This window comes from Neomonachus schauinslandi, chromosome 4 (assembly GCF_002201575.2).
Source record: "Neomonachus schauinslandi chromosome 4, ASM220157v2, whole genome shotgun sequence".
In the NCBI taxonomy this organism is placed as follows: domain Eukaryota; kingdom Metazoa; phylum Chordata; class Mammalia; order Carnivora; family Phocidae; genus Neomonachus; species Neomonachus schauinslandi.
Window position 1 is genome coordinate 68890778 of NC_058406.1, and position 26698 is coordinate 68917475.

At 36.7% G+C, this 26698-nt stretch overlaps 1 protein-coding gene across 1 annotated transcript in view; it reads right to left on the bottom strand.

Moving 5' to 3' along the window:
* Positions 1-26292, bottom strand: part of TTLL7 (tubulin tyrosine ligase like 7) — a 92980-nt gene extending 66688 nt beyond the window's left edge. The window contains exons 1-8 of the mRNA XM_021690142.1: positions 26268-26292; positions 25933-26064; positions 20496-20617; positions 19574-19641; positions 15429-15587; positions 13901-14117; positions 8946-9110; positions 3905-4063 (exon numbers count right to left, since the gene is read on the bottom strand). Coding sequence (XP_021545817.1) covers positions 3905-4063; positions 8946-9110; positions 13901-14117; positions 15429-15587; positions 19574-19641; positions 20496-20617; positions 25933-26064; positions 26268-26292 — 1047 coding nt within the window. The remainder of the gene's footprint in view (positions 1-3904; positions 4064-8945; positions 9111-13900; positions 14118-15428; positions 15588-19573; positions 19642-20495; positions 20618-25932; positions 26065-26267) is intronic.
* Between the last annotated feature and the right edge of the window lie 406 nt (positions 26293-26698).

The window sequence follows — 26698 nt, forward strand, 5'->3', positions numbered from 1 at the left end:
GATAAATGGTGTACTGCTAATCATTTGATAAATGATAAATATTTGCTATGCATACATATTTATAATATTTATTTTATCTTCCAAATACATACCTATACTAACAATATTATTCTATAATCCAAGTTTTTCTTTTAACAATATATCATGAAAATCTTTCATGTCATCATTTTGATGCATGGTACTCCATTTATAGAGATATGCCAAAGTATATTATGCTTTTGCTGATCTCTGATTTAGAAGGTGATGGACATATTTCTGCCTATGTGATATGGTCTCAAGGAGAAGGGAACAGCTTGGTAACTGCAAGAACATCCATTTATTCCAGGCAAATTTTAAGAAAGGGAGTTTATTAATCTGCTACTTCAAAACTCTAAGTATTTCCTCTTACAAGTGCGAAGAAAAGGGTACAGTAATGTATTTTATATGGAAAATTTTAACCATTCCATACTGATTCAAATCTCTGCAATTTGTAATACATTAACAATTGTTCTGCTGCTACATGGGACAGGATTATAAAATGAACCAGACATTTAGGAACCAATGACTAAGTGGTTCACTGAAATGTTATCTATCTTTATAGAATTCCTTAGGTGTTCCATTCCAAAATTGCCATCTGGAATTCTACCAGACATATCTGTCCTCTAGGATGGAAGTAACCTCAGACCCTCTCTTACCTATGTCAGAATATTCCCTCTACTACCATAAAAAAGAAATTGGGTCTAAGGAGAAATGTACCCACACAAGATAAACGAATATGTGAAAAGGTAGAAAAAAACTTTTTTCAAGTCACATTTTGGATTTTTCGAAAGTTTTATGATAAAGGTAAAGTAAAAACTAAAGACAGAAGAGACTCTGAAAATTCAGGTTCCATTCAGTCAAAATTCTACTCTGGGGCATCGGGGTGGCACTATCAGTTAAGTGCTCAACTCTTGGCTTTGGCTCAGGTTGTACTCTCTCTCCCTTCCTCCCTTGCCCCTCCCCACTGCCTCTCTCTCACAAATAAATAAATAACTCTTTAAAAAAATATATGCTCTGTGATGTTGATGGCTTCTTTGGTTCTCATTTCCTACCCCAATTCTAGAACAAGCAAAGCTCAGCAAATGTTAGAGTCTTAAAATTCAGTAGCTTGTAAATGCATGCAAAAATGAAAACTACTAGAAAGCAAATTAAATTAATAAATACCATTTATTAACCAACCAAATCATAATTTTACTATCAAAACAAGCACAATCATTTCATGCACATATCAAAGTATCCATAATAGATTCTAGGCTCCCAAATTAGTGCTGTTCCCTTGGCCCAGTAACTTCTCCCCACCTAACCCCCATCTTTCCCAACCCCCAGTCCCCACCACACCTTCCACAGCCTTAAACACCCTGCTCAGGTGTTCCCTCCTCTGCAAAGATTTTTTTAACTGTCAAATACACACTTGTACACAGAGAGATTAATCACTCTATTGCTTGTGCTGGTAACCCTGTTCCCTACTTGTACTTGTAACTATTATCATAAGACACATATCTGAGTCCGCACTCGACCAGGTGGGGGTAAGTATTCTGTCTTCTTGGATCTCCACCCCCTGACACAATGACTTGTTGAAATTAACTCAAGGGTAATTAAATTATTAGCAGCATATTCATATCCTACCCAATTTCCATATTTTTCCCGAAAAAGGTTTCTGTGCTTGAAAATTTCTGCAATTTTGCCACTATGAAAGTACCTGCAATTATTCCAGTTAACTAAAAGTTATCATATTCTCAGATGCACCTTCTATCTTATTCCACTTGATGGTGCCAAAAGGTTTTTAACCAACATATGTTAGACCGACTACAATTGCAGCTGGGAGAAAACACAAAGAAGCAAGATCTAAATAAGATTCTTTTAATTGTTTTAATATAATAAATGTTCATTATCCATAGCTGTTGGTTACTCTAAAGTTTTTGTAATGGTTCTGACTGATCTGGAAATGATGAAGAAATGAATCGAAAATGAAAATATGTTAATGCAAACAATGCTATTTAGCTGTTGATTATTGTCGAGGTTTTTAATGGTTATTGATCTGGACATGATGAAGAAGAGAATAAAGTATGAAGAAACATTAATGCAAACAATGGTGTTTTGAGCCTTTAAAAAAATACAAAATTCAACCATTCAGTCAATTCTGATTTACCAAGATCATACAAAGCTCATTAGACAAATGCTTTTAAAAACAGGTAACTAATTATCTATAGTCCTTATTCCCTGCTCTACTTTTCAGTTCCACCTCAGGCATGTGCCTTCACTTCTTCCCAAACCCATCAAAGATAAAAGACAAGCAGCAGGAGCAGGAAAAAAAAATACAGTTAAGAACAGGAAAGGATAATTGCAGACAAAGTAGGAAACCTAAGGAAGAAAATGTCAGGCCCTAGTAAGATGCAGAGTCAAATGCTTTCATATACATGTAAAGAAGGAAGCAAAAAGATCAGCAAAATTCCTCACATTTATCTTATTTCTAGGATCCAGGCAAGAGCAAAATTTAAACATCTGACATCTGTATTTGATTGGAAATATAATATACATTCCTGACACATAGGAGATTGAACACACACACACACACACACCCCCCATTAGCCCTCAAATTGGAAAAGTATTCTTTCCTAAAAATATACTTTGAATGTCTTGATTATCTATCACTCATTCAATTTGCTTTTTCAAGTTACAGATGGAACTACCAACTTCAAAATCATTAACAAAAAAAGAGATGATCAACTTAAAATGAAAGGTACTTGTTGATTGTACCTTCTATAGCAATATGCTCCAAAATGTAACTCATCTAGTAAACAATGGTGTTTAGGTATGTGCTATTTTCCTGATAAAGTTTCCTAAACACAGTGCTCTGTGCCCATGCGCTCTATGACTCCAGATCAGGGGTCTGAGAGGAAACTGCTGAATGGGGTAGTATAGGACTACTGACTTCTTTTTTTTTTTTTTTAAAGATTTTATTTATTTACTTGACAGAGAAAGACACAGCGAGAGAGGGAACACAAGCAGGGGGAGTGGGAGAGGGAGAAGCAGACTCCCTGCCGAGCAGGGAGCCCGATGTGGGACTCGATCCAGGGACTCCAGGATCATGACCTGAGCCGAAGGCAGTCGCTTAACCAACTGAGCCACCCAGGCGCCCAGGACTACATGACTTCTGAGTTTTCTTCTGAATGTAATAACAAACATGACTGGAAGGAAAGGTACAAAAATCTTAAACAGAGACTATTTTTATTTTTCCCTTATATCATTTCATCTTTTCCTAATATTAAGTGATCTTTTATACTGACAGAAAAATAATGAGGACTCTGACCATACCAGGGACTGGCAGCACACCCAAAGGCACACAGTTAGCAGGCTGGACATGAGGGGAACCCCAGGCGTATTATATGGCCTTCAGGGAGAATCCATGCCAGCTGGGGTAGGAGGTACTGAATACTGATTAGTGAACCAATCGGAGCCTCTCCTTGGAGAGTCTGAATGGGAACCCAATGAAGACAAGGAGGCTGTGGTCCCGAAGCCCAGGCACCCACACAGAGGAAAGACAACATCCAGAAGTCATGAAGTGGTAGAGGCCGTGAGGCTGGGAAAATAGTGGAAGAAGTAGATAACACATCAGTAAAAGCAGATCCACGCATATATTTGAAATTCCTGGCCTAGAAAGTCACTCAACATCAGTTTGGGGAAAGTAATATCAAACACATATTGGTCCAGTCCTGGAACTGTTCTATTCTCTCAATTTTTTGTTCTCTTCCTCCCACATGCTCCATTCAGGCCTCTTTCTGCTCAGTTAACGAGCCAACTGTGCCAAGTACACATTTAAAAAACATTTGTTTTCATGCACAAGAACAGTAGTAACTTCTCTTTCTTCTTAAAAGAAATGCCTTACCTCCAGAAGCCACGGCTTTAGTTTTCTGTCCAACAAGATATCAAATCCCAGGACTTCGAAACAGACACTTTCACTTCCTGGAGGTTGACCAGGTCTGCACATGCGATACGCATGCAGGACATGAGGCTCTGCCACAATCAAAGTCTTTACAACCAACTCCTGCACATACAGTGATTAAGAAAAACAAAAAGTGAAAATGCCTTACAAAACAAGTTTACATATATGGAAATAAGGCCTGGACTCACAAACAGCACGCTGGCCAAGTTCCCAAAGCTCTATGGCATGTGGCCCCGGCCACTACTCCGATTCCACTGCACGCCACTCCTGCCCTGCTCATTGCACTACGGCCACGCTTGCCGGCTTAGGGCCCCGGGTGATAACGGCTCCCCCCTTCTGGAACACGCTTCCCGACAGATACTCCCATGCCCGCCTTGATATTCAGAGAGGCCTTCGCTGACACTGGAGTCAAAAGTAGCCTCCGCCATCCCTTACTGCACCACTTGGTACAATGTAGACTCGGCTGATCTTTTCCCTTTTTTGTTTTTGTGAGGGCCGTGTCCTTGTGCCTATATTAGTTCCTGCCATTTAGGAGATGCTCACAAATATCTGTGAACAAGTAAAATAGGAGTTGATAAATGCGGCTTCCATCTATCATAAGGTCATATGCTAGCCTTCTCAGGAACCATACAGAAGGGTTTAGGAGTGACAGGGAAGAAAAATCCCAAGGAGAGGAAACTATTTCACAAACAGCATAGAACTTCCACTTAGACAAAAGCTGGAAGGGCGGGACAGAATCCAGGAGAGGTGGGCTTCTCGGTGTGCTGCTGATTTGGCATTTCGTAAGGTTGGCCTAAGACGGGAGTCCTGCCGATTACATAAACAGCTATCAACACTTTCTGTGAGGACACACAATACTACCAGAGTGAGTTACTAATGCTCATAAAACCAAAAGTTGGCTTACTGGAGTTTAAGAACAAGTTACGGATTGTGGAAAAGCTGTCTTGCAGGGGCTTCTTTGCTTAGAATATACTGTCTTTTTAAGTCCCCCTCTACGGGTATAGGCAATAGAGCATGGCAGTTAAGAACCTGGCTCTAACATCAGGCTTTCTGAGTTTATTCCTGGCTTTGCTACTCGCTACATGTATAACCTCAGTCACGTTGCTTAAACTTTGTGAGTCTCACTTTCCCCAAAGGTAAAGGGGAAATAGTAACACCTACTGCAAAAGACTGATGTAAGGACAAAATGAGACTCCAATGTAAAACTCTCAGCATAGTGCCTAGAACAGAGTAAACCTTCAATAAGTGTTAACTACTACTACTGTTATAGTCATTCTATCATTCCTCCAGAACCCATCTCCTATGTCAGGTCAGAAACAAACATTCCACTACCTGGTGGGAGCAATATTCACTACATGGGAGAAAAAAATGAGAGACAGAAATTAACCTTGCTGTTACCCAGAATCCCAAACCAGATCATATTTGGGGTAAGTATCAGAGATGCCAGGAGAGGTTGTTCTACAAAATTTTAATCAAAATAAAAAATTGCCAGTAACACTAAAGGATACAAAGATAAGAGCCAAAAAACCACTTCATATAAGTCTTTGGATATATTAGTGAAGTCACAGGAGAATAGGAGAAAAGAGGTTAAAACCTTGGCTAATAAGTGTTTGCATGAAACAACTCAGGCAGGATGGGCAGAGTGAATATTAATGAACCCTGAATTACAAATCTGTGTTTTTTCTACATAAAACACACATCTGTAAGGAATGCAAAGGCAAGACTGCAGCTGTATGTGAAAATCAGGAGTGATAGAACCAAACACGAATCTAATTCCACTAACGCTTTTGAGAACTTCCAACCTAGTGTCATTGCTGTGAAATGTGATTTGTAGATTTGTACATATATGTAAGTATATAAAAAGCATTCAGGGGCGCCTGGGTGGCTCAGTCATTAAGCATCTGCCTTCGGCTCAGGTCATGATCCCAGGGTCCTGGGATTGAGCCCCGCATCAGGCTCCCTGCTCCGTGGGAAGCCTGCTTCTCCCTCTCCCACTCCCCCTGCTTGTGTTCCCTCTCTCGCTGTGTCTCTCTCTGTCAAATAAATAAATTAAATCTTAAAAAAAAAAAAAAGCATTCAGTAAGGATGGTTTTATGAGTGATTACAAAGGTTGTAATCTCTGTGGCTTGATTTTCTATTAATTTCTTATTCATTCTTGACCTCCACAAAAGTACGCATCTCTGTGCTATATAGGGCGTATTACTGTATGTTAGTTTTCATAAAGAGACAGTTCCTTTTTAGAGAAATTACCCCCCCAAAAAAAGTCATTAGGAAAAAAGTCCTAAGTTAAATTCATGAAATTTGCAAACTATGATATTAAGATAAAAATTTACTGATTGACCACCTTCTCTACCTCCTCCTGTTTTTATAATATCTTATTTCATTAACTCATCTTAAACAGATATCTTTATATGCAATTCTTAATAAAGATAAATATAATTATAAAATATGTGCTTGGAAAAGTTAATAACTTATTAAGTATTAAATCATTGCTTATTTGTAGATTGTTATTATACATTTTAACTAATGTAGGCAAGAATGATGCAAAATTTACCCATTTATAGAAGGGATCATAAATGTGTCAGAGCTTAACAGGTGTACACTGCCCATATTGAAGTAATATATGAGAATTATATTTTTGACTCTAACAAAAGGTTCATTTCCAGACCTTCTTATTAACATTAGTCTTACTTCTATGCCTTCTCCTAATTTAATTATGTAGGGAAAGTACCACTTAAAGCCAATTTTTCTCTCTGATTGATTCTCTCTACACATTCTTCACCACGGCAGTCCAAGAAGTTCACCTTTCCACAAGGACCTCTCTGAAGAAGTGAAAAACCAGATGGAAGTGAAAAATTTGGTAAAGAAAAAGGAGTATCACAGGGCATAGAAAACTTTCTTGTTCTCACTGAGCTATTCATCAAATGATCCATTCATTAAATCATCCAGGTGTCATCATGAATGATCTTCCGTCAATGAGCTATTGCCCCAAAATAACAAATTTCACCCCTTCGATGCATCTAACCTGCTATGATAATAAACTATCATTATTAAAATATTTTTTTGAATTTCTGTAAAATTGGCATTGATAGAATAAATAAGTAGATAAATAAACACAGCATTATCGTAATCAAATTTCTTGTTTGGATGTATTTAGGCTATCAGGAAGATAGACTAGAAAGTTAACAAGTTGGTGGGCCTCTTACAAAATCCAGTTGACAAACATTTTTGCTGGAGCCCCTGAATTTCTGAAAAGTTTTGAATGTGTTGCCAATATTTATAAATCAAGAGACTTAGAGCCTCCACTGACAAATTAGAAGAACGAGCCATATTGGGCCCAAAATACCATGGGGCACCAAAAGACTGGGGCTGAGTAGTGTCCACCCCTTCAGATATCTTACGCTTTTCAAACTACCACAGTTCCCAGCACACCCTATTTACTTCTATCCAGACCATTTCACTCCTTTTTACTTGTCTAACACCCAAGGGTCTCTGGATTTACATTCTGTGATATAGAAATAAGGTGTAAAAAATACCAACCAACAAAACAACAGAAGGATAAATATAATGATGCTGATTTTTCTGATTTTCTCAAGAGAACCAAATTCAACTATGAACTTTCGTGTCCATTTTCCATGGTAGATTTACATAAGTTATATAGTATTTGTCCCGAAAGGAGAGCTAAATCATATTGCATAGTCCTATCATATTAAGTCCTCTTCTAACTTTGAATACCATTGTGATACTTCTGCTAAGATTAATAAAGGGTCGTTTTCACCGAGGTTAGCTTCTCAGATCTGCTTCCTTTTCTCTTTACCTTTATCATTTGCAATGCCATCCACTGCCATGGCTTTAATTATCAATCACACCCCAAACATACACTTTTAACTGCCTGCTTGATCTTTCTACCTGAAAAAACATTTTAAGTTCAATAAATCTCCAGTAGAACTCATTATCATAGCCTCATGACCTTTTAACAATTTAGTCCAGGTGTTAATGCCTCCAGAAAGCCCTCCTCCAATCTCCACCCACAGAAAGCTACTATATGTGGTCTTCCTCTACATTCCCACAGAATCCAGGGCATGGCTCTGTTGTTGTATGTGCTTACATTTTATTAACAACTTCTGTGTGGGTCTTTCCTACCAAACTCTAAGTTTTTTGAGGATTGGAGCTGTATCTTATAAAAATCTTCAGATTATCAGTCAGAAACAAGCATATATTATGAGTTCATTAAATGTTTACTGAATGACTGAATGAAATGAATGAATAGAACTCTTTTCCATCACCTATAAAACCAGGCTCTAGATCTTCTCAAAATAAATTCCCTTCTACTCTATTTCAGATAAAGCCAAACCCATTCTCCCTATAATTCCTCCTTAAAACTGCAGAGGAATGTTTGAATATGTCTCCCTGATTTTGGACACTCAGTTAACTTTAATGCTGACCTCACTGTCACCTCTTCTACTGTGGTTCATTTCAGGCCATTCTTTTTACTTAAACTACCTCTAGGTGCCTTCCTTTATCTACTTTTGTTCTGTACTATACCCATTTTCAGATTTATCTTTCAAATTCATAGTCTTTGGCCTTATTACTCTCCTCCCTTAAAGTCTGAAGGGAATGAATCCTTATTGCCTATCAAGCTAAGCCTTGATTTTCAGACCTAAAATTTTGCCTCCACATATCTTTTCAGCCATAAGTCCCCACAAAATTCTCAAAAATACCATATGTGCCAACCTGGGCCACTTATCACTATTTTCATACATCTATGCCTTTACTTATGCTTTTGTTTGCACCTAGAACCCCCTCTCTCCCAACCTAGCAGTAAAAATACTGCTTATCAAGGTCTGTCACAGTTCCCACTTCCTTCATGAAAATAGTTTATTTGCCCAATCTAATGTAATCTGTTCTTTATTTAAAATGCTGATGATCCTTTAAATTAATTTGAGGAAAGACAGTTATAATTGTGAAAATGGTATCATCTTACTGAAATATCACTCCAAAACTTAGCAACATCATGTTGATTTGCTTGTAGGAATTCCGTAAACCACTTGATGGAACGTTTGCTCCCTTTGTTTTCAGTCTCATCCCTTTCAAAACGCTCATTGTGCTTGTTCACAGAGTAGTTTGTTAGATGCATGTATAACTGGGTCTGTAACAAGTAAGAACGAAAGTTATCACTTATGAGACTCTAGAACTATGAGGTTTCACAGAACATAAAGCAACCAAAGATGAAAGACAATTTTAAAGTTTAAAATATACAGATCGACAATTTCATCATGATTTAGATAATTTTCAAATTAAATGGAATGGCACATTTCCAATAAAAGGATTACAAATGTAGTCATCTACAAAGTTACTTTATATATTATTCAAAATATATCTACTATAGAAAGCATTAAAATAATTGCATGAAACTGTGAAATTACACACTGCTAAGCAAGAAAAACACTGTCTGTTTCTGTTAATTTGCTTTTAATGTTTTTAGGGACAGTTCTCACCCAAATTTATTTTGGGAAGAGAATTTTCTGAGAGAGAATTCTATGTTTTTTCAAAGAAAAGTAAAAAATGATATCTCAAGTAAGCAGCATAAATCAAAAGGCAGGACTACCAAACACAACCTCTGCCTCCCACAGGGACTGGGAGGCCACTTGAACTCATTCACAAGACAGAGAGCAATTCGAATCAGCAGACAGAAGCACTACACATGCTGTACAGAGCCTAAATGATTAACAGTAAATTTACAGTACTCCTTACTGGAGCTGTTATGCCTTAGTCTCTTTACACTTTTACATTTGTTGATACTGTTATCCTCAAATAACTTGAAACAGAATCCAAAATTTGAATCCTCTCATAATTGTCAACTAATACACACCTAATGATTCCTTATTAATCTAGCATAAACATTCATCAAACCTATATATCCTACCCTCATGATCCTATTCCCAGAAATTAGAGAGCAATGTTGCATCACAGTGAATATGTACTTCATGTACATGATTACTATTTATGTTTGTTAATAACCAAGTATATTTGTATCATATTTTATTTTCACTGCAGTTACTTAGGTCTACAGTATAAAATCTTTGAAGTAAATGTGCAGAAGTGATCATTTGAGTTACATGTTGTTTACGAACCTATGTGCCCATCACTAACTAAGAATTTATTTTTTCATTCATTCAACAATATTTAAGGAGCACCTACTTACTATCTGCAGAACTGGTAATGGGCACTGTGGATACATAGATAAACAAGATAGACAGAGTCCTTACACTAATGAAACTTAGAAAAAGCTTTAAATTAAGTGATATTTAAAAGAAAGAGCATAAATTTTATGCTTGTCTAATTGTAAGTGCTTGATCTGAAGAAAAAAGAAATTAATCAAACTATAGCATTTCCTAGTTTCCAAAATATAAATCATTTTTCAATTTGAAGAGTTGGAAAAGAATTTATTGAGGAGCTCTCCATTTGGCAGGAATTTCTAAAAATAAATAATAATAGCAGTAATAAAAACTCTAGCTATCCTAGTGAAAAAGTGAGTAAAAAATGGAACTGTGCATTTTTCTTAAAACAGTATCTTTGTAAGTAGGATTGGAAATTCCAGTTTCACATCTACCTCAACAAAAATCCCCTTCTAAGCAGTTCATTGCCAGTTGGACATTGGCCATAAGCAGTGAAGACAGCTATAAACCAAACAGCAACCTGCAAGGAATGAAAAGTATATAACTATTCTCTGCCTTATTTTTTAGCATATAGGCTCAATACAATGAATTGGGTTATACAAAACTTTTCAAAAACTAGCCAACTGCTACACTGGTAGCAAAAAATAAATGGCTATTATATTTCAATGCCTGAAATTCTCTGTCTTATGATCTTCTTATATGTAGCTTACCAATATTTAATTCTTATACATACACACAGCTCTTCACAAAATACATGCTCACTATTTTAAAAATTGGAAATAGGAAGAAACAAATATGCAATAGTATGCCATCCAAAACCAACCAGTGAGAGCATTTTGATTTATTTTTTCCAGCCTTTTTTTCTGAAGCTTACCTTTTACATAACTGTGATCTCACTTTAGATAAAATTTTGTATTTCTTTTCTTTTTTTTTTTTTTTACTCTTTCATATCTTAATCTAGGAATTTGATCGTGGAGTTGAAAAAGGTGAACTTTTAAATTTTAGAGATATATAAGGAACACTGACACTTATATAGGACAAGATCATTCTTTGTACATGTGAACCAAAGACACAAGATTACATGAATCAAAAGCACTTGGCAAAGTGAGACCTAGAGGTTATGTTTCCTGACTCCCAGATTTTCCTTACGATCTCCTAATCCAGCGTATTTAAGCAAATCACATACGTATAATTTAAGATATTAAAATAAATCACTTAAACGAGCTTACAAGTCTTATCCTTTCCTATGTCTTCCCTAACTCTTCTCTCAAAACATGACTATCTGCCTTACAATGTATTATAACCCATTCTTATCCACACCAATTATTTTAATTATATCTAAGAGCTGACAAGTCTCAAATTAGGTCTATAGCTTGGTTCTCTCATCTGAACTCCAGACCTATGCTATACATCCAAATGCTTATAGCACAGATCCATTTGGAGGCTGCACAGGCATGTCAAACCAAACACACCAGCTTCCTGCAAGACCTTTAATAGCCCCTATATTTCCTATCACGGTCAATAATACATCATCCACCCAACTGGCCAATGCCAAAATTCTTGAGTTTTATCCTCAATTTCTCTCTCCCTTTCCCTCGTTCTATAAATCCAACCTGTCAGTATATCAATGTTATCCATGTTACCAAAATATATCTTAAATCTATGTTCTTATTGTTCGTATAGTCCTATTGCTACTACTTCAGATAAGGCCATCTTTCCTCTTACATGTGATTAGACTAGAAAAGAGCTTCTCCCTTATCCTCACTTCTCCCATTCATCTACAACTACATCCATCTCTCACATTCCCCACATACAGACCAGGTGACCTTTTTAAGACAAAAATCTCATTCCTTCTTTCCTTCTTTAAAATCTTTCAATGCTTCCCTTCTTCTTAGGTTAAATTCCAAAATCCTAGACATGGCCTAAAAAGCCCTGAAGGATCTGTCCTCTAGGCTCTTCATCCTCATCTCTGAATACCCACCCCTTCATGGTCTGTATTTAGCCATATTGAGTATGAGTGCTTTCTCCAGACGCGCCATAAGTCTGGGCCATTTTTCTCTATGGACTTCCACCCCACTCCGCCCTGCCCCGACCTGGCTAACCCTCCATTATTCATATTTCACTTTACAAACTCCCTCTCTAAACTTCATCTCCAGCTGGGTTAGACGCCCTTGCTATGGACTGCCATTGCCCCCTCAGTGTCTTAGACCATTACACTTACCATCAGGTATTATAATTGCTTATTTTATTTTCTGCCTCCCCACTAGACTGTTGCTTTTGAGAGGTCAAGCACTGTAGCTGTCTTGGTCACTGTTTTTCCAAAACCAGCACAATGCCTAGAATCCAGTAGAGTTCAAATATTACTTGGTGATTGGATATATTCACACCTTATGACCTTTAAAGAGATGATTCTTTCCTTTATCTTCCTTTCCAGTGAAAACTTTTACAGTTCCCTTGTTCTTCCTTTGCCAGGCTTACAGTATTTTTCATTAATTGAACATAGTAACATTTATGAACAGTCATTATGTAATTTTTAAAATATGACCACTTTTAGGATTTTTTTTAATTTTTATTTATTTATTTAAGACAGAGAGAGAGAGAGAGAGCATGAACAGGGGAGAGGGGCAGAAGCAGGCTCCCCCGCTGAGCAAGGAGCCTGATGTAGGATTCGATCCCGGGACCCTGGGATCATGACCCGAACCAAAGGCAGACACTTAACTGACTGAGCCACCCAGGTGCCGCCTTAAAATATGACCACTTTTAGTGCAGTTAATTGTGTGCATAACATTGGAGAAGAACAATAACCAGGCTTTTGACAAAATGGGAAATAATACTTAATTAAATATAATTTTTACTATAATTAGTAGGTCCAAAAATAGGGTAGAGGTTAACTAAACTTTTAAGTATGGATAATAAAGTTTGTGACTCTCATGATAAATTATCATAATAAATTACAGTTCGACCTTCATAAACCATAAACTGCAGTTATGACTTTCATCAATGAGTTATGGCTGCATAAAGGAAATCTTAATGGAAAAATATCTACAGAAAGTTCCATTTAATAGATTTTAAAATACACACTGAAACTACCAATTTATGTCTCTACTTTACATTTGGTCAATGTAAATTTACCATGTTTTCTTTTGTGCAAAGTGACAAATTAATAACTCTACTTTCTGATAACTCTCACTTTCTCTGTTTCAAATATTTTCTCCCACATCCTACATGTTAAACCATACCTGTCATATAAAGCTTGCTCAAATACCACCTCCTCCATGAGAAGCTAAACATAAACTATCCCTGTACTCAACTCGATGACACTCTGTCTGTACTTCTCAATGAGATATTATTTTTATTTACATTTCTAAATAAATCATTTCCATCCAGGGCCAAAGAACATACACATGTGCTTTGAAATCCAATTCTATATAGGGCCACTGTATACACATGTGTACATGTCATTTCTATGCAAGGCCACTACATACACATGTGCTTTGAAATCCATCCTTGTGCTCACAGCACCCAAAGGGAGTGCCCTCTCCTAATTAGCCTGCTGGAGGAAACACCTTTTTTTTTTTTTTCTAATTTTCACAAATCTCTCTATAAATTAGAAGCAGTCTTGTTTATGTACACAATTCCTGACTATAAAAACCTGGTAAGAGGTACTTTGATTCATATAATCTTTACACACAATGCATGCTCTAAAAAGTACAAGTTGAACAAATGAATAAAACCATATATTCTGTCTGGTATCACTTACCAAATTAGACTCATTAGGTGGAATGTATTTCTCTGTTCCCATTCGCACAAGTCCATCATGGTAGAGAAATATTTTCAGTGGATCACACGATGTCACCAGAATATAAATTCGTAAATCAAACTTGTAACCTTCCATTAGGAAAGGCTTTTCAATGTATTCTTGAACAATCAAATGATCCTGAGATGGAAGTTTGTCACCATTTCTTATCAAAGAAATCCTAAGTTAAAAAAAAAAAAGAATTAAATGACTAATTTGATATGGGGTCAAGATGTTTACAAAGTTACACATAATACTCAAGAGGAAAATGGTGGAGTAGGGAACTCCAAAGTCTGTCCCTCCACAAATGCAATAAACAGCCAAAAAATTGTCAGAATCAACTTTTTTGGAAACCTAGAAACTGACCAAAAGCTTATAACAACCAGGGAACACTTAATCAAAAAAAAAAAGCCTAATCTATGTAAAAGAGCTTTGTGGCATTTTAACTTACTCTGGTCCCATCCCCCAACCTCAACTTATCAATGGCCTTGAACAACAGCCCATGTTCCCAGTACAGGTTCTGGTTCTGGAGGGAGCAGAATAGACCTTATTCTTGTGGTAGTTTTGTTGTTGTTATTGTTGTTGTTTTACCTGTCTGGTGGGCTCCCTGAAGGAACTCAAGGACTGCTCTTATCTTGCCTAATTAGGAACTCTCCTAGTGTTGAGGCAGCTACCTGGGGGGGGGGGGGGGGAACGGTGTTGTTGAAAACATTTAAAGACAAATGCATTAGTTCCTGCTGCCTATGACAACCAATAAAGGTTGGAGAAAACAATATACTAACTAAAAATATTGGGAAGAAAAACTGAAGTATGAGAATCTTTGGGAAATAAAAGCTTTGAAAAGTTCAGACATATTTCTGGAAATCTAGAATGCCATGTGCATGCTCAGGAAACACTTGAAAGGCCCTACCTAAGCTCTTACCTCTGGCTAACCATCAGGCTCTGCACAAGCAGGAAATGAAGAGTAGGGCAGAGTTTTAAACTGCCTAGTAGGGACTGGAGGAGATTATGCTAAGTGAAATAAGTCAAGCAGAGAAAGTCAATTATCATATGGTTTCACTTATTTGCGGAACATAAGGAATAGCTTAATATACTTATTTTGCTTTAAATTTCTAGCTCTTGAAAGAGTAACTACCTTACCATTTTTTTCTCCAAGTCAATTTAGCTCTACCACATCAACTGAGTTTTACCCTCCAACCTTACTCTAAAATTATTATAAATACAAATTTTATGTTTTAGAAAAAATTAGAAAACATTTTTTTTTCTCTGTTTTGTTGTCTCCTATTAAAGTCTTTCAACTGATTTAATTTTTAAATTGAATAACGGAAGCCTGTGGGACAGGGTAAAATGGCTCAATAAGTAGTTCCAAAAAAGCAATAGAGACCCATTTTATTATTTTTTTCATATTCAACCATGAGTGAATGCTCACATTTATTCTTTTTGCCCAATTTTTTTTTTAAACTTTTATATGTTCTGGGTGAAAAATACCTACCCATGACCCATTGCACCATTAGCTGGTTTTACTATAAAAGTTTTCTGCTTTCTTTTTTTCTTCAATTCCTTCATGTAGTTCTGGAATTGCATATATTCAGCAGGAAAGATCCATGTTCGAGGAACAAAGGTATAATCCAGAGGCCGGGACTTGATCATTCTGTAAATTAGAGATAATATGAAAAGTAATTTCTATTCAAACTTTTCTAAATTTTCTTTGTGCTACTAACATCACAAGGATTTAAATTCCCACCAGTTCTTTATTTACTGATTCATTCAACAAATGTCTATAAAGTACATACTATGTGCTAGGCATTATTCTGGACACAGGGGATACATCAGTGAAAAATACAGACAAGATTCTCTGTCCTATGTACTAATTAATATATTGATAGATCATTCGAGTATATACTATATGCTAGGCACTAGAGATATTAAGATAAATTAATATGGTCTCTACCCTAAGGAATTTACATATAGGTTATTAAATACAATGTGGTAAGTGCAATAAAGACATACATGGCAAGGTAACATGTGGAAATAGTCATTAACTCTGCCTCTGGGATGAGAGGTTGGGTAGCAGGAAATAGTTCACTGCCAGGTACCATTCATGTTGCTTCTTTAAAGATAATTTTAAGTCCTCTGAGGCACCCATAAGGAGCAGTTTTGATCAACTTTTACTACACTATTTTTGAAGTTTAACTACTTTTCTGAGAAAACCATGTGAGCCTCTGAGTATACTAGAAATTTTGTTCTGTTTTGTTTTAACATGAACTACATATGCCTATACATGTGGTTTTATGGCTACAATGTATGTCCTGATATTTTTATATTTGCTACTAATTAGGCTGCCTATTTGATACATAACTTAAGGATAAAACTAGGTATAAAAAGTTTACTTTTGATTAATACCAAATATTAACCATTTTGTACATATTGATCCCATATTGATTTTGTACATGATTGATTTTGTACATGTACCTATACATCCCAATAAAAATGAAGAAATTAGAAGAAATATTTTAAAATATTATCTATTAAAAAAAATCTGATTATTTCAAAAAAAGGCCCTTTTAATAAATGTATGCAAGTCTTTTATAGATAAGGAGATATTATCTCCAGATGAGATTGGTAAAACCTAAAATGGGACCACAGAACATGGGGTGCACAGAGGTTGGGCCTACATTCTAAAACTAGGGTATGGAATATATAAGCCACTTGGCCTCCACAACTGCAGGTTCCTATGGTTATCATATTTCAAGTGCTCTTTCAAGAAAACCCTCTAAGAAGGTTATATTTCCACCATGAGAAGGGAAATAATTACCAACTCCACCTGTCAAATCCAGAATAAGCCAATAAGCTAAATAATCTCAATACAAAATAGGCTAACATTGACCGGTTTGGAAAACACACATACACACATATACACAAAGGTAAAGGAAACACAGTAACAGTGCTAATGTCCTTGTTTTTGTTTCCAATACCTTTAAATGTATTTATTATATTTTTAACAATGATATGAAATTAGATCAATTTAAAGTTTTAATTAAAATAATATATTTTAAACTAACCACATATTTATGAATGATACCATTCTTTCACATATATATATGGAAAAAATCCAAGCATGCATATATTCAAGAGAAATACTTTATTCCATTTAGCAATCTAGCACAAATCATTTGATGTAAAAATGTATAGCTTCAAAACAGACATGCAGTCTTAGGAATTTGGAAATAGGGAATAATTTATGCTCATAGCTGTCATGGATTTACTAAATGATATTAAACATGTAATTTAGTTAATTCTATTTTTATATAAATAGGTCATAACTTTCCATCTAATAGAAGATTCCTTTTTCCTTAAGGAAAATTCCAAGGATTCTATAAAAATGAGAAATTGCCTATTTGTAATAGCTACTAATGGGTCTACATTTAACCCTCTTGCCTCTCCCAACCATACCGACTTCTGTTCTCTACAAAGCAGGTAGAATGATCTTTTCAAAATGCAAATATGGTCATTTTAACAGCTTCACCCCCACCCCTCCTCTCCTGTGGAATTTAGGATAAGGACTATAATCCCAACCATTACCGTTCAGCTAATCTCTCCCATTCCCATCAATGTCTCTGTGCTCCAGCTACACCTGGCTTTATTTCAGTATCCTGACTATTCCTGCTGTCTTCCACCATATGACCTCAGACCATACTATTCTTCCTGCCCAGAAAGCTGTTCTCTACCATTTTCACCGATAAACTCCTACTCAGCATTCATATTTAGGCTTCCACATCACATCCTCAGGGAAACTCTCCAATGCCTCCCTCAGCCAGAAGTCCTTCACTGTGTGCTGATTTACAACTATGTACCTCTACTTCATTGCACTTATCACAGTTGCAACCCAAAGTTGTAAAAGCCAAAAATGTGATTTTGATCACCTCATGTGCCCAAAGGCCAGCACACTGCCCAGCATATAATAGATATTTAATAAATATGTTAGATGAAAGTAAATGATTTCAATGAAACACATGTCCAAAACTTTACAGAGGGAATTCCCTTTCCTCTGAAGTCTGTTCTTCCCATAACCCTGTGTTACTAAATTGCCCCACCTACACGATCTCCTAAGCCATCTTGGACACTGCTCTCCTCCTCCCCTTTGAGTCTCACATCACAGCAGCTTTCCAGTCCTGTCAATTCTATCTCTTCCCTATTTTCCAGAAGTATTTTCTCTACCCCATTCCCACTATCTCTCTCCTCTGGTTTATCAGATGTTGACAATCACCTCCTTCAGGGCTTCCTCCTTCTTCCTACCTTCTTTGAATCCGTTATCTACAGGCCCACCGAGAGTATCAAAAACAACATTTCTCTGCTTAAACCCATTAAAAAAGTTCTCCTTTCTCTCAGGATAAACAGAAATATTTGCTGCATAAAGAGATTAAAGAATCAATGATTAAATGATTGAATAAAACATAGTAACATGGTGTACCCAGCCTGGCCTTTGCATTTATCTGCAGCATCATCTCAGACTGAGCCTCCTGGCACCCTACAAAACCACAGAAACTGCTTAGTAGTTCCCCAAACATATCATATTGGTTTAAGTCTCCATACAGTTTCTCCCACTGTTGTCTTTGCCTATAGTCTCCTTGCCTTCTTCTCAAAGGGTGAACTCCTATACACTTTTCGATATCCATTTTGCATTTGAATTCTCCAGAAAACCATCTGGGCCCTCCTAGAAATGACCTCTGTCATCATCCTTGTCACAGCCATACACTGACTCTCCCCTAATGTGGTACCATCAAACTGTATTATATGTATCACTCTTTCTCCCTTACTAAAATTTGAGTTCTAGGCAGGGACCAGGCCTTCTTTGTCTTGTTTACTTGTTAGCAGTCTCTAGTCTATAGTAGACACACAAAAAATATTTGTTGAGTGAGTGGGTGTGTAAACTTTCACATGATGCATATAAATATTCAGCTGCATACCAAGTTTACTAACCTTTCTCTGTTTGAGTTTTCTTTTTTAAAAATTTTCTCAAATTATCACTCAACTTCCTTAAACTAAAAAAACCCTAATCCACAGAAATATAAATTGCATAAAATTTCTGCAGTTCATTTGGTATAACACTTGAGAAACTGTGAACATTTTTTCCCATAAAAGCAGACTGTTACTCCAAAAAGTGGTCTCTTCAGAGGTAAATACACATACACATATATCCCTGGGTAGGGACATACACATGTGTCTATGTCTATGTGAGTGCACAAATGCACCTCTAGTGTCTGGCACACATCAGATGCTCAATAACATACAGATGCTCAATAACCAGGATATGAACATACACGTACACACACAGTGTATTATGTTGCTAAATTGCAGTAAAAAAGAAGCCTGAGATTCTGGAGACCAGGATTCTGCTCCAGCTCTGCTATTAACTATTTGTTTGACTTGTGCAAGATACTCATTTCTCTGATTCTAAGTTACCTCCTCTGCAAAATGAAGGAAGAACCAGGAAACTTCTAAGACCTGCTAGCTCTAAAATTCTATCTCTTCCATCAAAATATCATTTCAAATCAATGTAACCTGGTGAAAGATACACTATAATATTCAAAACAAACTTTAAGAAGGTCTTCTCTATTATAAGAAAATGAAGATTACTTGGTCATATTTCTTGCTAAGAAATCCTTTCGACAGATCTCCCCCATTCCTGGAAAATGGTTGATCCTCTGAAAAATACAAAGGTATTTAATATTTAATTTAATATTCTCATGGACTTAATGAATATATTCATTTATACTATAATAGAGTTATGTCCATCCTCTGAGTTTAATGTTTTAAAAAAAACTATTAATGTAAAACATTTAAAATTAAATGACTTATAATGACTTTATAGGATTAAAGAATCTATAATAATCAAAGAATAAAATCGCAAATTTTTTAAGAAATTAGAAAATGGTGTTTACACAGATATTAAAGTTACAATTTTCTGTGTTGAGTAACTGGTGATTCAATGTCCAAATTATTTCTAGTATTCTATATTTACTATATTCATACAGATAAGCATTGTAGAAATACTGGCAAAAATGACCTTGTTTGTTTCCTATAGTCAATTTTGTATTACACTCTACACTGACAAACTATACAAAATGTCGATTGTCTAAAATTCTGTGTATTTGGCTTTTTAGTTTGATGTCTCTTTTTTAATATGTTTGTTTGACAGTCTAAAAATAAATGAAGCCAGGTTACACATAGCAGACATTACAAGGTATTTCCACTTCCTGATCTCTCTGTGCAATCTATTCCATGTCACTCGTCTTTAAGCATAATGCAAAACACCCATGTAGGAAGCGTTTTCTCCTATTAATTCTTCCTTAAAGATGGAAAGAGGTTAAAAGTTAGATTGGAAGGAATTCAGGCTTTTATGCAAAGAGTGAGTACAACCGGACAGCAACAAAACAGGCTATTTAGGTAAGTTAGAACTGAAATTTAATATGTCCACACATTAAGAACCCTAAGTAAAATTATAATGGAATTCATATAACTCTCCTAAAACCAATAATTGGTCATGATTAATCCCCACCTGGTAATTCTGCAGCTCTGCAATCTTCTCCTGCTGAACCGCAGAATCACACCATATAAGGTTACTTGTTTCATCCTCATCTGGAGTTTTCATAAATCCCATTTCATCTATTACTAAACGAACTGCAAATAAATGATTAAGTGAAATGAAAATTAAAATACTACTGAAATATATTCATTGTGGAAACATTTTTGATACATTTAAATTTTATCTCACAGTATTTCATTTGCAAAATATCCATTAGTTACAGCATACCCTTATTTTTAGTTACAACAATTTATCTAGGGCCAAATTATACTCACAGTAACAGAGAACTGCTTTTAAGTTGCACTCAAAATCCTTGGTTTCAACCCTCTGAGATTTAGCAGGTACACAACACTGCTCAAGAGTTCAGTGATTATTCATGGCCCAGGGAAAACATACACACAGCTGAGACAACACCTCTACTCAGGAAAATGTACTTCATGGCTTTTTTTGTGACCTTGGGCTAAAAGGGAAAAGGTAAAAATAGTCCCCGATCATTAGACCTATCCTATACTTTCCACCTTCCCAGTTCAAATTATTTTTAGCAGTTAAAACCAAGTCAGCTATGTTGACTCAGTATATGAAATAATGAAGCAGAATTCACAGTAGAGATCTGGAAACTGGCCCTCCTATCTGCTCCTAACCCTTTAATCCTATTGAAAAAATTTATGCTTGGAAGAATGCTTGTTTTTCAGTACAAACTATTTATATGCTCCCCTCTGATTAACATACTAACATTTGTCTTCCAATGAATTTCAAGTTTGGAATAAAGATAAGCAAAATATTTAGGATAAATTTTGGGTTCCAACAGAATTCTGAGTCTTTTTTTTTTATAAAATATTTTTTTATTTTGGGGCGCCTGGGTGGCTCAGTCGTTGAGCATCTGCCTTCGGCTCGGGTCGTGATCCCGGGGTCCTGGGATCGAGCCCTGCGTCGGGCTCCCTGCTCTGCGGGAGGCCTGCTTCTCCCTCTCCCACTCCCCCTGCTTGTGTTCCTGCTCTCACTATGTCTCTCTCTCTCTCAAATAGATGAATAAAATCTTTAAAAAAAAATAAATAAATATTTTTTTATTTTATTTTATTGTGTTGTGTTAATCACCATACATTACATCATTAGTTTTTTTTTTATTATGTTATGTTAATCACTACACATTACATCATTAGTTTTTGATGTAGTGTGCCATGATTCATTGTTTGCGTATAAACACCCAGTGCTCCATGCGGTACGTGCCCTCTTTAATACCCATCACCAGGCTAATCCATCCCCCCACCCCCTCCCCTCTAGAACCCTCAGTTTGTTTCTCAGAGTCCATAGTCTCTCATGGTTCGTCTCTCCCCTCCGATTTCCCCCCCTTCATTTTTCCCTCCCTGCTATCTTTTTTTTTTTTTAATATATAATGTATTATTTGTTTCAGAGGTACAGGTCTGTGATTCAACAGTCTTACACAATTCACAGCACTCACAGTAGTACATACCCTCCCCAGTGTCTATCACCCAGCCACCCCATCCCTCCCACCTCCCACCCCCTGCCACTCGGGCAACCCTGTTTGTTTCCTGAGATTAAGAATTCCTCATATCGGGGCGCCTGGGTGGCTCAGTCGTTAAGCGTCTGCCTTCGGCTCAGGTCAGGATCCCAGGGTCCTGGGATTGAGCCCCGCATGGGCTCCGTGCTCGGTGGGAAGCCTGCTCTCCCTCTCCCACTCCCCCGGCTTGTGTTCCCTCTCTCGCTGCCTCTCTCTCTGTCAAATAAATAAATAAAATCTTTAAAAAAAAAAAAAAGAATTCCTCATATCAGTGAGATCATACGAGTCTTAATAGAAAGGTGTAACTATATAGCAGCACTTCAATGTTTTATTTTTAAATGGTTTCCTTTTACTGTATACCCTACATATGAGGAGAAATGGTAAGAGGGGATCAACTGTCTGAATTTACTTGGCTCACGTATAAAAGTGATGAGAGACACTTGTCAGTCTCAAGTCCTAGAGACTCTTGATGGCTTTTTGGCTGAGGAGAAAGAAAGGACTTTTTATGCAACGGTTCCTAGCACCAGACATCAAAGAAGAGAACAGTGATTGGAGGTGCGTGATGCTGGGGTTGGGGAGGAATGCGGAGCTGAAGTTGCCATTTTCCATGAGAGGCTCGGGAAAACTTGGGGCTGTTCTGAAGGTCCGGGTGACAATGTACAAAGTAAGAGTTGGGGGAAGGGCTGTTCTCTTGTCTGCCCCAGACCACCATGCAGCTTTGGTGACCTGAGGGCTTGGGACCTGCCGTGCCACCTAGGGCTCACAGGAAGGACAAGGGCCATAGCCACCCAGCCCGGGAGACTGCTTTACCTCACTCATAAGCAGAAAATAATAATGAGGCCAGAATAGCAGCTCAAGAGCAGACTTGTTCCTGAGTTCAGGAGAGACGTTGTCTGGGGCTGCTCAGAAATAACCAAGAAGACCTTAAAGAGAGAAATGGAACTGGTGGCAGTTACAGAGGGAGGGAGTATAATGAGCTACTACAATGTGGTTATGAATGTGTACATGAACCAGTGAGGCTGGGAACATTCAGGTTATATAACAATAGTGGAAAAGATCCATTCTTTCCTTAGATTCACAAAAGAAAATCTGTAAGGTCAGTCATATATAAATCTCTTTTATTATGAAATTCAAAGCTTGAAGAGCTAACAAAGTTGAACTTCAAAGAAAAATACAATGCCGCGTACTAAAATGTCACTTTTTTCAGGTAAGCTATTTAATCAAATTTTTATTTGAACTGAAATTTTAGAAATCAATTGGAATCTTTTAAGGATATCATCCTCCACCGCACGGAAAAGAAATCCGTTTAATGCGTCAGCTCCAAATAGAAAGCTGTTGACAGCTAAAGCCTAACTCCACGCCTTTAAATGCTGATATTTTAGGAGCTCTCTTTTAAAAGGGGGGTGAAATACTTGCCTCCATACTGAATTTCTACCAAACCAAACGCCTCATTGGTAAAATAGAGATAACCATATGAACCATTTCCTCACGTTTCCCTTTGCATACTTACATACCCCGCTCTCTGATCTTTCTCGTCCGCATTTAATAAAAATTAACAAAAATACATTCCTCACAATTTGTCCTATGATCTTTTGCCTTGACCCACAGAGCTCTCAAAGGCTGTTCAGGAGTTTTAAAAACAGGAATCCATGCAACTCTGAATTTTAGATACAGAAGAAACATTTGTGTTTCTCATTTTAAATTCCAATTCACATTTTATATAGGCAATATGATATAGTAAAAAGAAAACTGAATTGGAAACAAATGAATTCAGGTTCAAGTTCCACTTTTGCCATCTGTGTGAACTTGGTAAGTTGCTAACTCTGGACTTGTTTCTTCAACTTTGCTATAAAGGATGTATAAAAAATAATGTGGAATTTCATAATGTAATAATTATAGAACTACTGAGAGAATGTACTTCATTATTCCACAACATGTCTTCATAAGAAACTATTAGAGAAATTTCTCTCAAGACTCAGGAATACAGAAGTCATATGTGCTTTGAATAACCAGTATGATTTTATCTTCTGGGCACTGTGCATCCTATAACTGATTATGATTTAATATTTGCTTTGGTTGCTAGGAAGCTCTGAGTTAAATCCATGTCCATCTCTAACTATAGAGGGTCTCATAGTATGTATTTTGGATTCTTGCCAGCCACAAGATTCATCTTATTTTACTATCTTTATTTTTCCATGTTTATTTTCTTATGGCTATAAGCCACTTCAAATTCACCTCACTATTAGAGTGAGGAAAGGCAAGGAAAAGAGAGGAAGGGAGTAATGCAGCTTATTTTACAGGGTTATTTGGAAGATTAAATGAGATACTGCATGTGGAAATGTTTGGTCAATGGTTATAAAAATATTACTATTAAAACTACAGCAAAGTATTCTACATGAAGAAACAGGCAACACCAGGGCAAAAACACAGGTGTGCTGACTATGGCTTAAGTGTATTTTCATTATGTAATTCAAACTGTCAAGAGAGCAGGAATTAAATTATAAGAAGTAAGCTGTTGCATATCACTTGCTTAAATAAGAGAGAGGCAAGGTAGCACTTTCTCCTTGACACATGGCCAATTCTCTCTTTTCCTTCCCCATACTTGGCTCTGTGTTCTCCCAACAGTCCCTGATCCAAGGACTGAGCCAGGAATTCTGTTAAACACCACGGCGCAGGTTCAGCAAGGAGGTAGGAATCAGTATAAAGAATGCTAAGGCAACTTCAGCCCTGGGAAAACTTCCTGGGAAAGTGAGAGGGAAGTGAACTGAAACACTCTCCTATAGATCAAGGTTCCTTATGAACCCCACCAGAACCTTAAAAGTAAGAGGATAAGTTAACACCAACCATCAATCACTTTAACAATGGTCACCTTAGTCTTGTTTCTAGAAAACATGCTGCAAATAAACCCTGAATCTTTTGCATCTCACCCTCCCATGCTAACTTGCTTCAAGTCCCCGCCTCTGAGGACCACTTGTTCGAACAGAGTCTCGGGGCACCTCAATTCCAATGAAGAATTCCACTGATTGCCCAAGAACTTTGGTGAATTACTGTAAATGGAAATGAGACTCTCAAAGATGAATAAGGGTAAGAATAATTAACATCCTTGAACTTCGTATGATTTTCCTTAACTCTTTTATTTTTTAAAGATTTTATTTATTTATTTGACAGAGAGAGACACAGCGAGAGAGGGAACACAAGCAGGGGGAGTGGGAGAGGGAGAAGCAGGCTTCCCGCTGAGCAGGGAGCCCGATGCGGGGCTCCATCCCAGGACCCTGGAATCATGACCTAAGCCGAAGGCAGGCGCTTAAGGACTGAGCCACCCAGGCGCCCCTTTCCTTAACTCTCTTAAAGCAAAATGGCTAAGACGAAGATTAGTTGAGTATTTCTGGTATTTGTTAAGAGTTCTGCAATGCTAGGCAAGTGTATCTTAATTTAAAACAATTCTTCTTCTTATCTATTCTCTATACCACAGATACTGCTTATACATTAAAACCGGAATTTCATTAATAAAAAGCAACAGCGTCATCAAAACAATTTTTTAAAACACAGAGAAATGTGTTTCTACTCTCTTCCTGAAGTCAGTCATTGTTTAATAAAAATCTCAAATTTTGTACTTTTTTAATTTTACATCTAACATTTTAATCTGTTTAATGTTTACTTCATACTTGATTTAAAAAATAAGTATTAACCAAAATCACATATATATAATACCATCCCATGAGTAGCTAAAGCTTTTAGTTTACATTGATGTTTTTGTTTATTAACATGTTAAATCTCATAAAAAAAGAACAATTTATAGAAGGCATTTAAAAATCAATTACACAAAAGATATCTCCCTGAATTTAGTCTTTCCAACAGTGAGGAAAACCTCATGATTCTGAGGAGACCCACCAATTTCAAACTTTGTCCCGGCAACATTTGCTGTAATGGTTCCCTTCTTTTTCTTCTTTCGGATTTTCCTTTTCATTGTGCTTTGATAAGGCAATTCTGTATTCAGATCCAGGGGAGAGGGTCCCTGAATAACTTTAAAAGAAATGTAAACCAATCAGATATCACTAAAATAACAAAAATTCCATAGCAGAGAACACGGATGCCCCACCACAAAAAAAAAAAAAAAAAGTAAAACTATAAATTCTGGTTCTTTAAGAATCCTCAATTAATTTTTGATTCTTAGAAAAAATTCTCAGTGAGGATGTATAATAACGTGACTACATCAATCCGCTTACCTCTTTCTTGAGGCAAAGACGGCATTATTGCCTGCGCCTGGTACAGTGTGTGCTGTTATACCAAGCTCTCAGGAAATCTGGAAGGCCTGCATTCGTCTAAGTAGGATATGGCTCCAAGTCACTGCAAGTTCCTATCATATTATCTTGGTGGAATCCTCAGATTTCAGGACACTGAAGTTATGGGATGAGAAAGTACCTGTAGGGATTTTTAAAACAAAGTCATTTAGAAGACAACTTCTATGAAATGTTTCTGTTCTTTTTAAAAGTCAAGTGAAGGTGAAAGTTAATGTATTCTATCAACAAATATTTGTTAACTTACTAAACCGTATGCAAAATGCCAAGTGATAGTTCCCTGTCCTAAAAAGTGCACAGGGTAGAAGAGGAGATTTTATTTCAGTCACATGTCATATTTACACACAATAAATAACGTG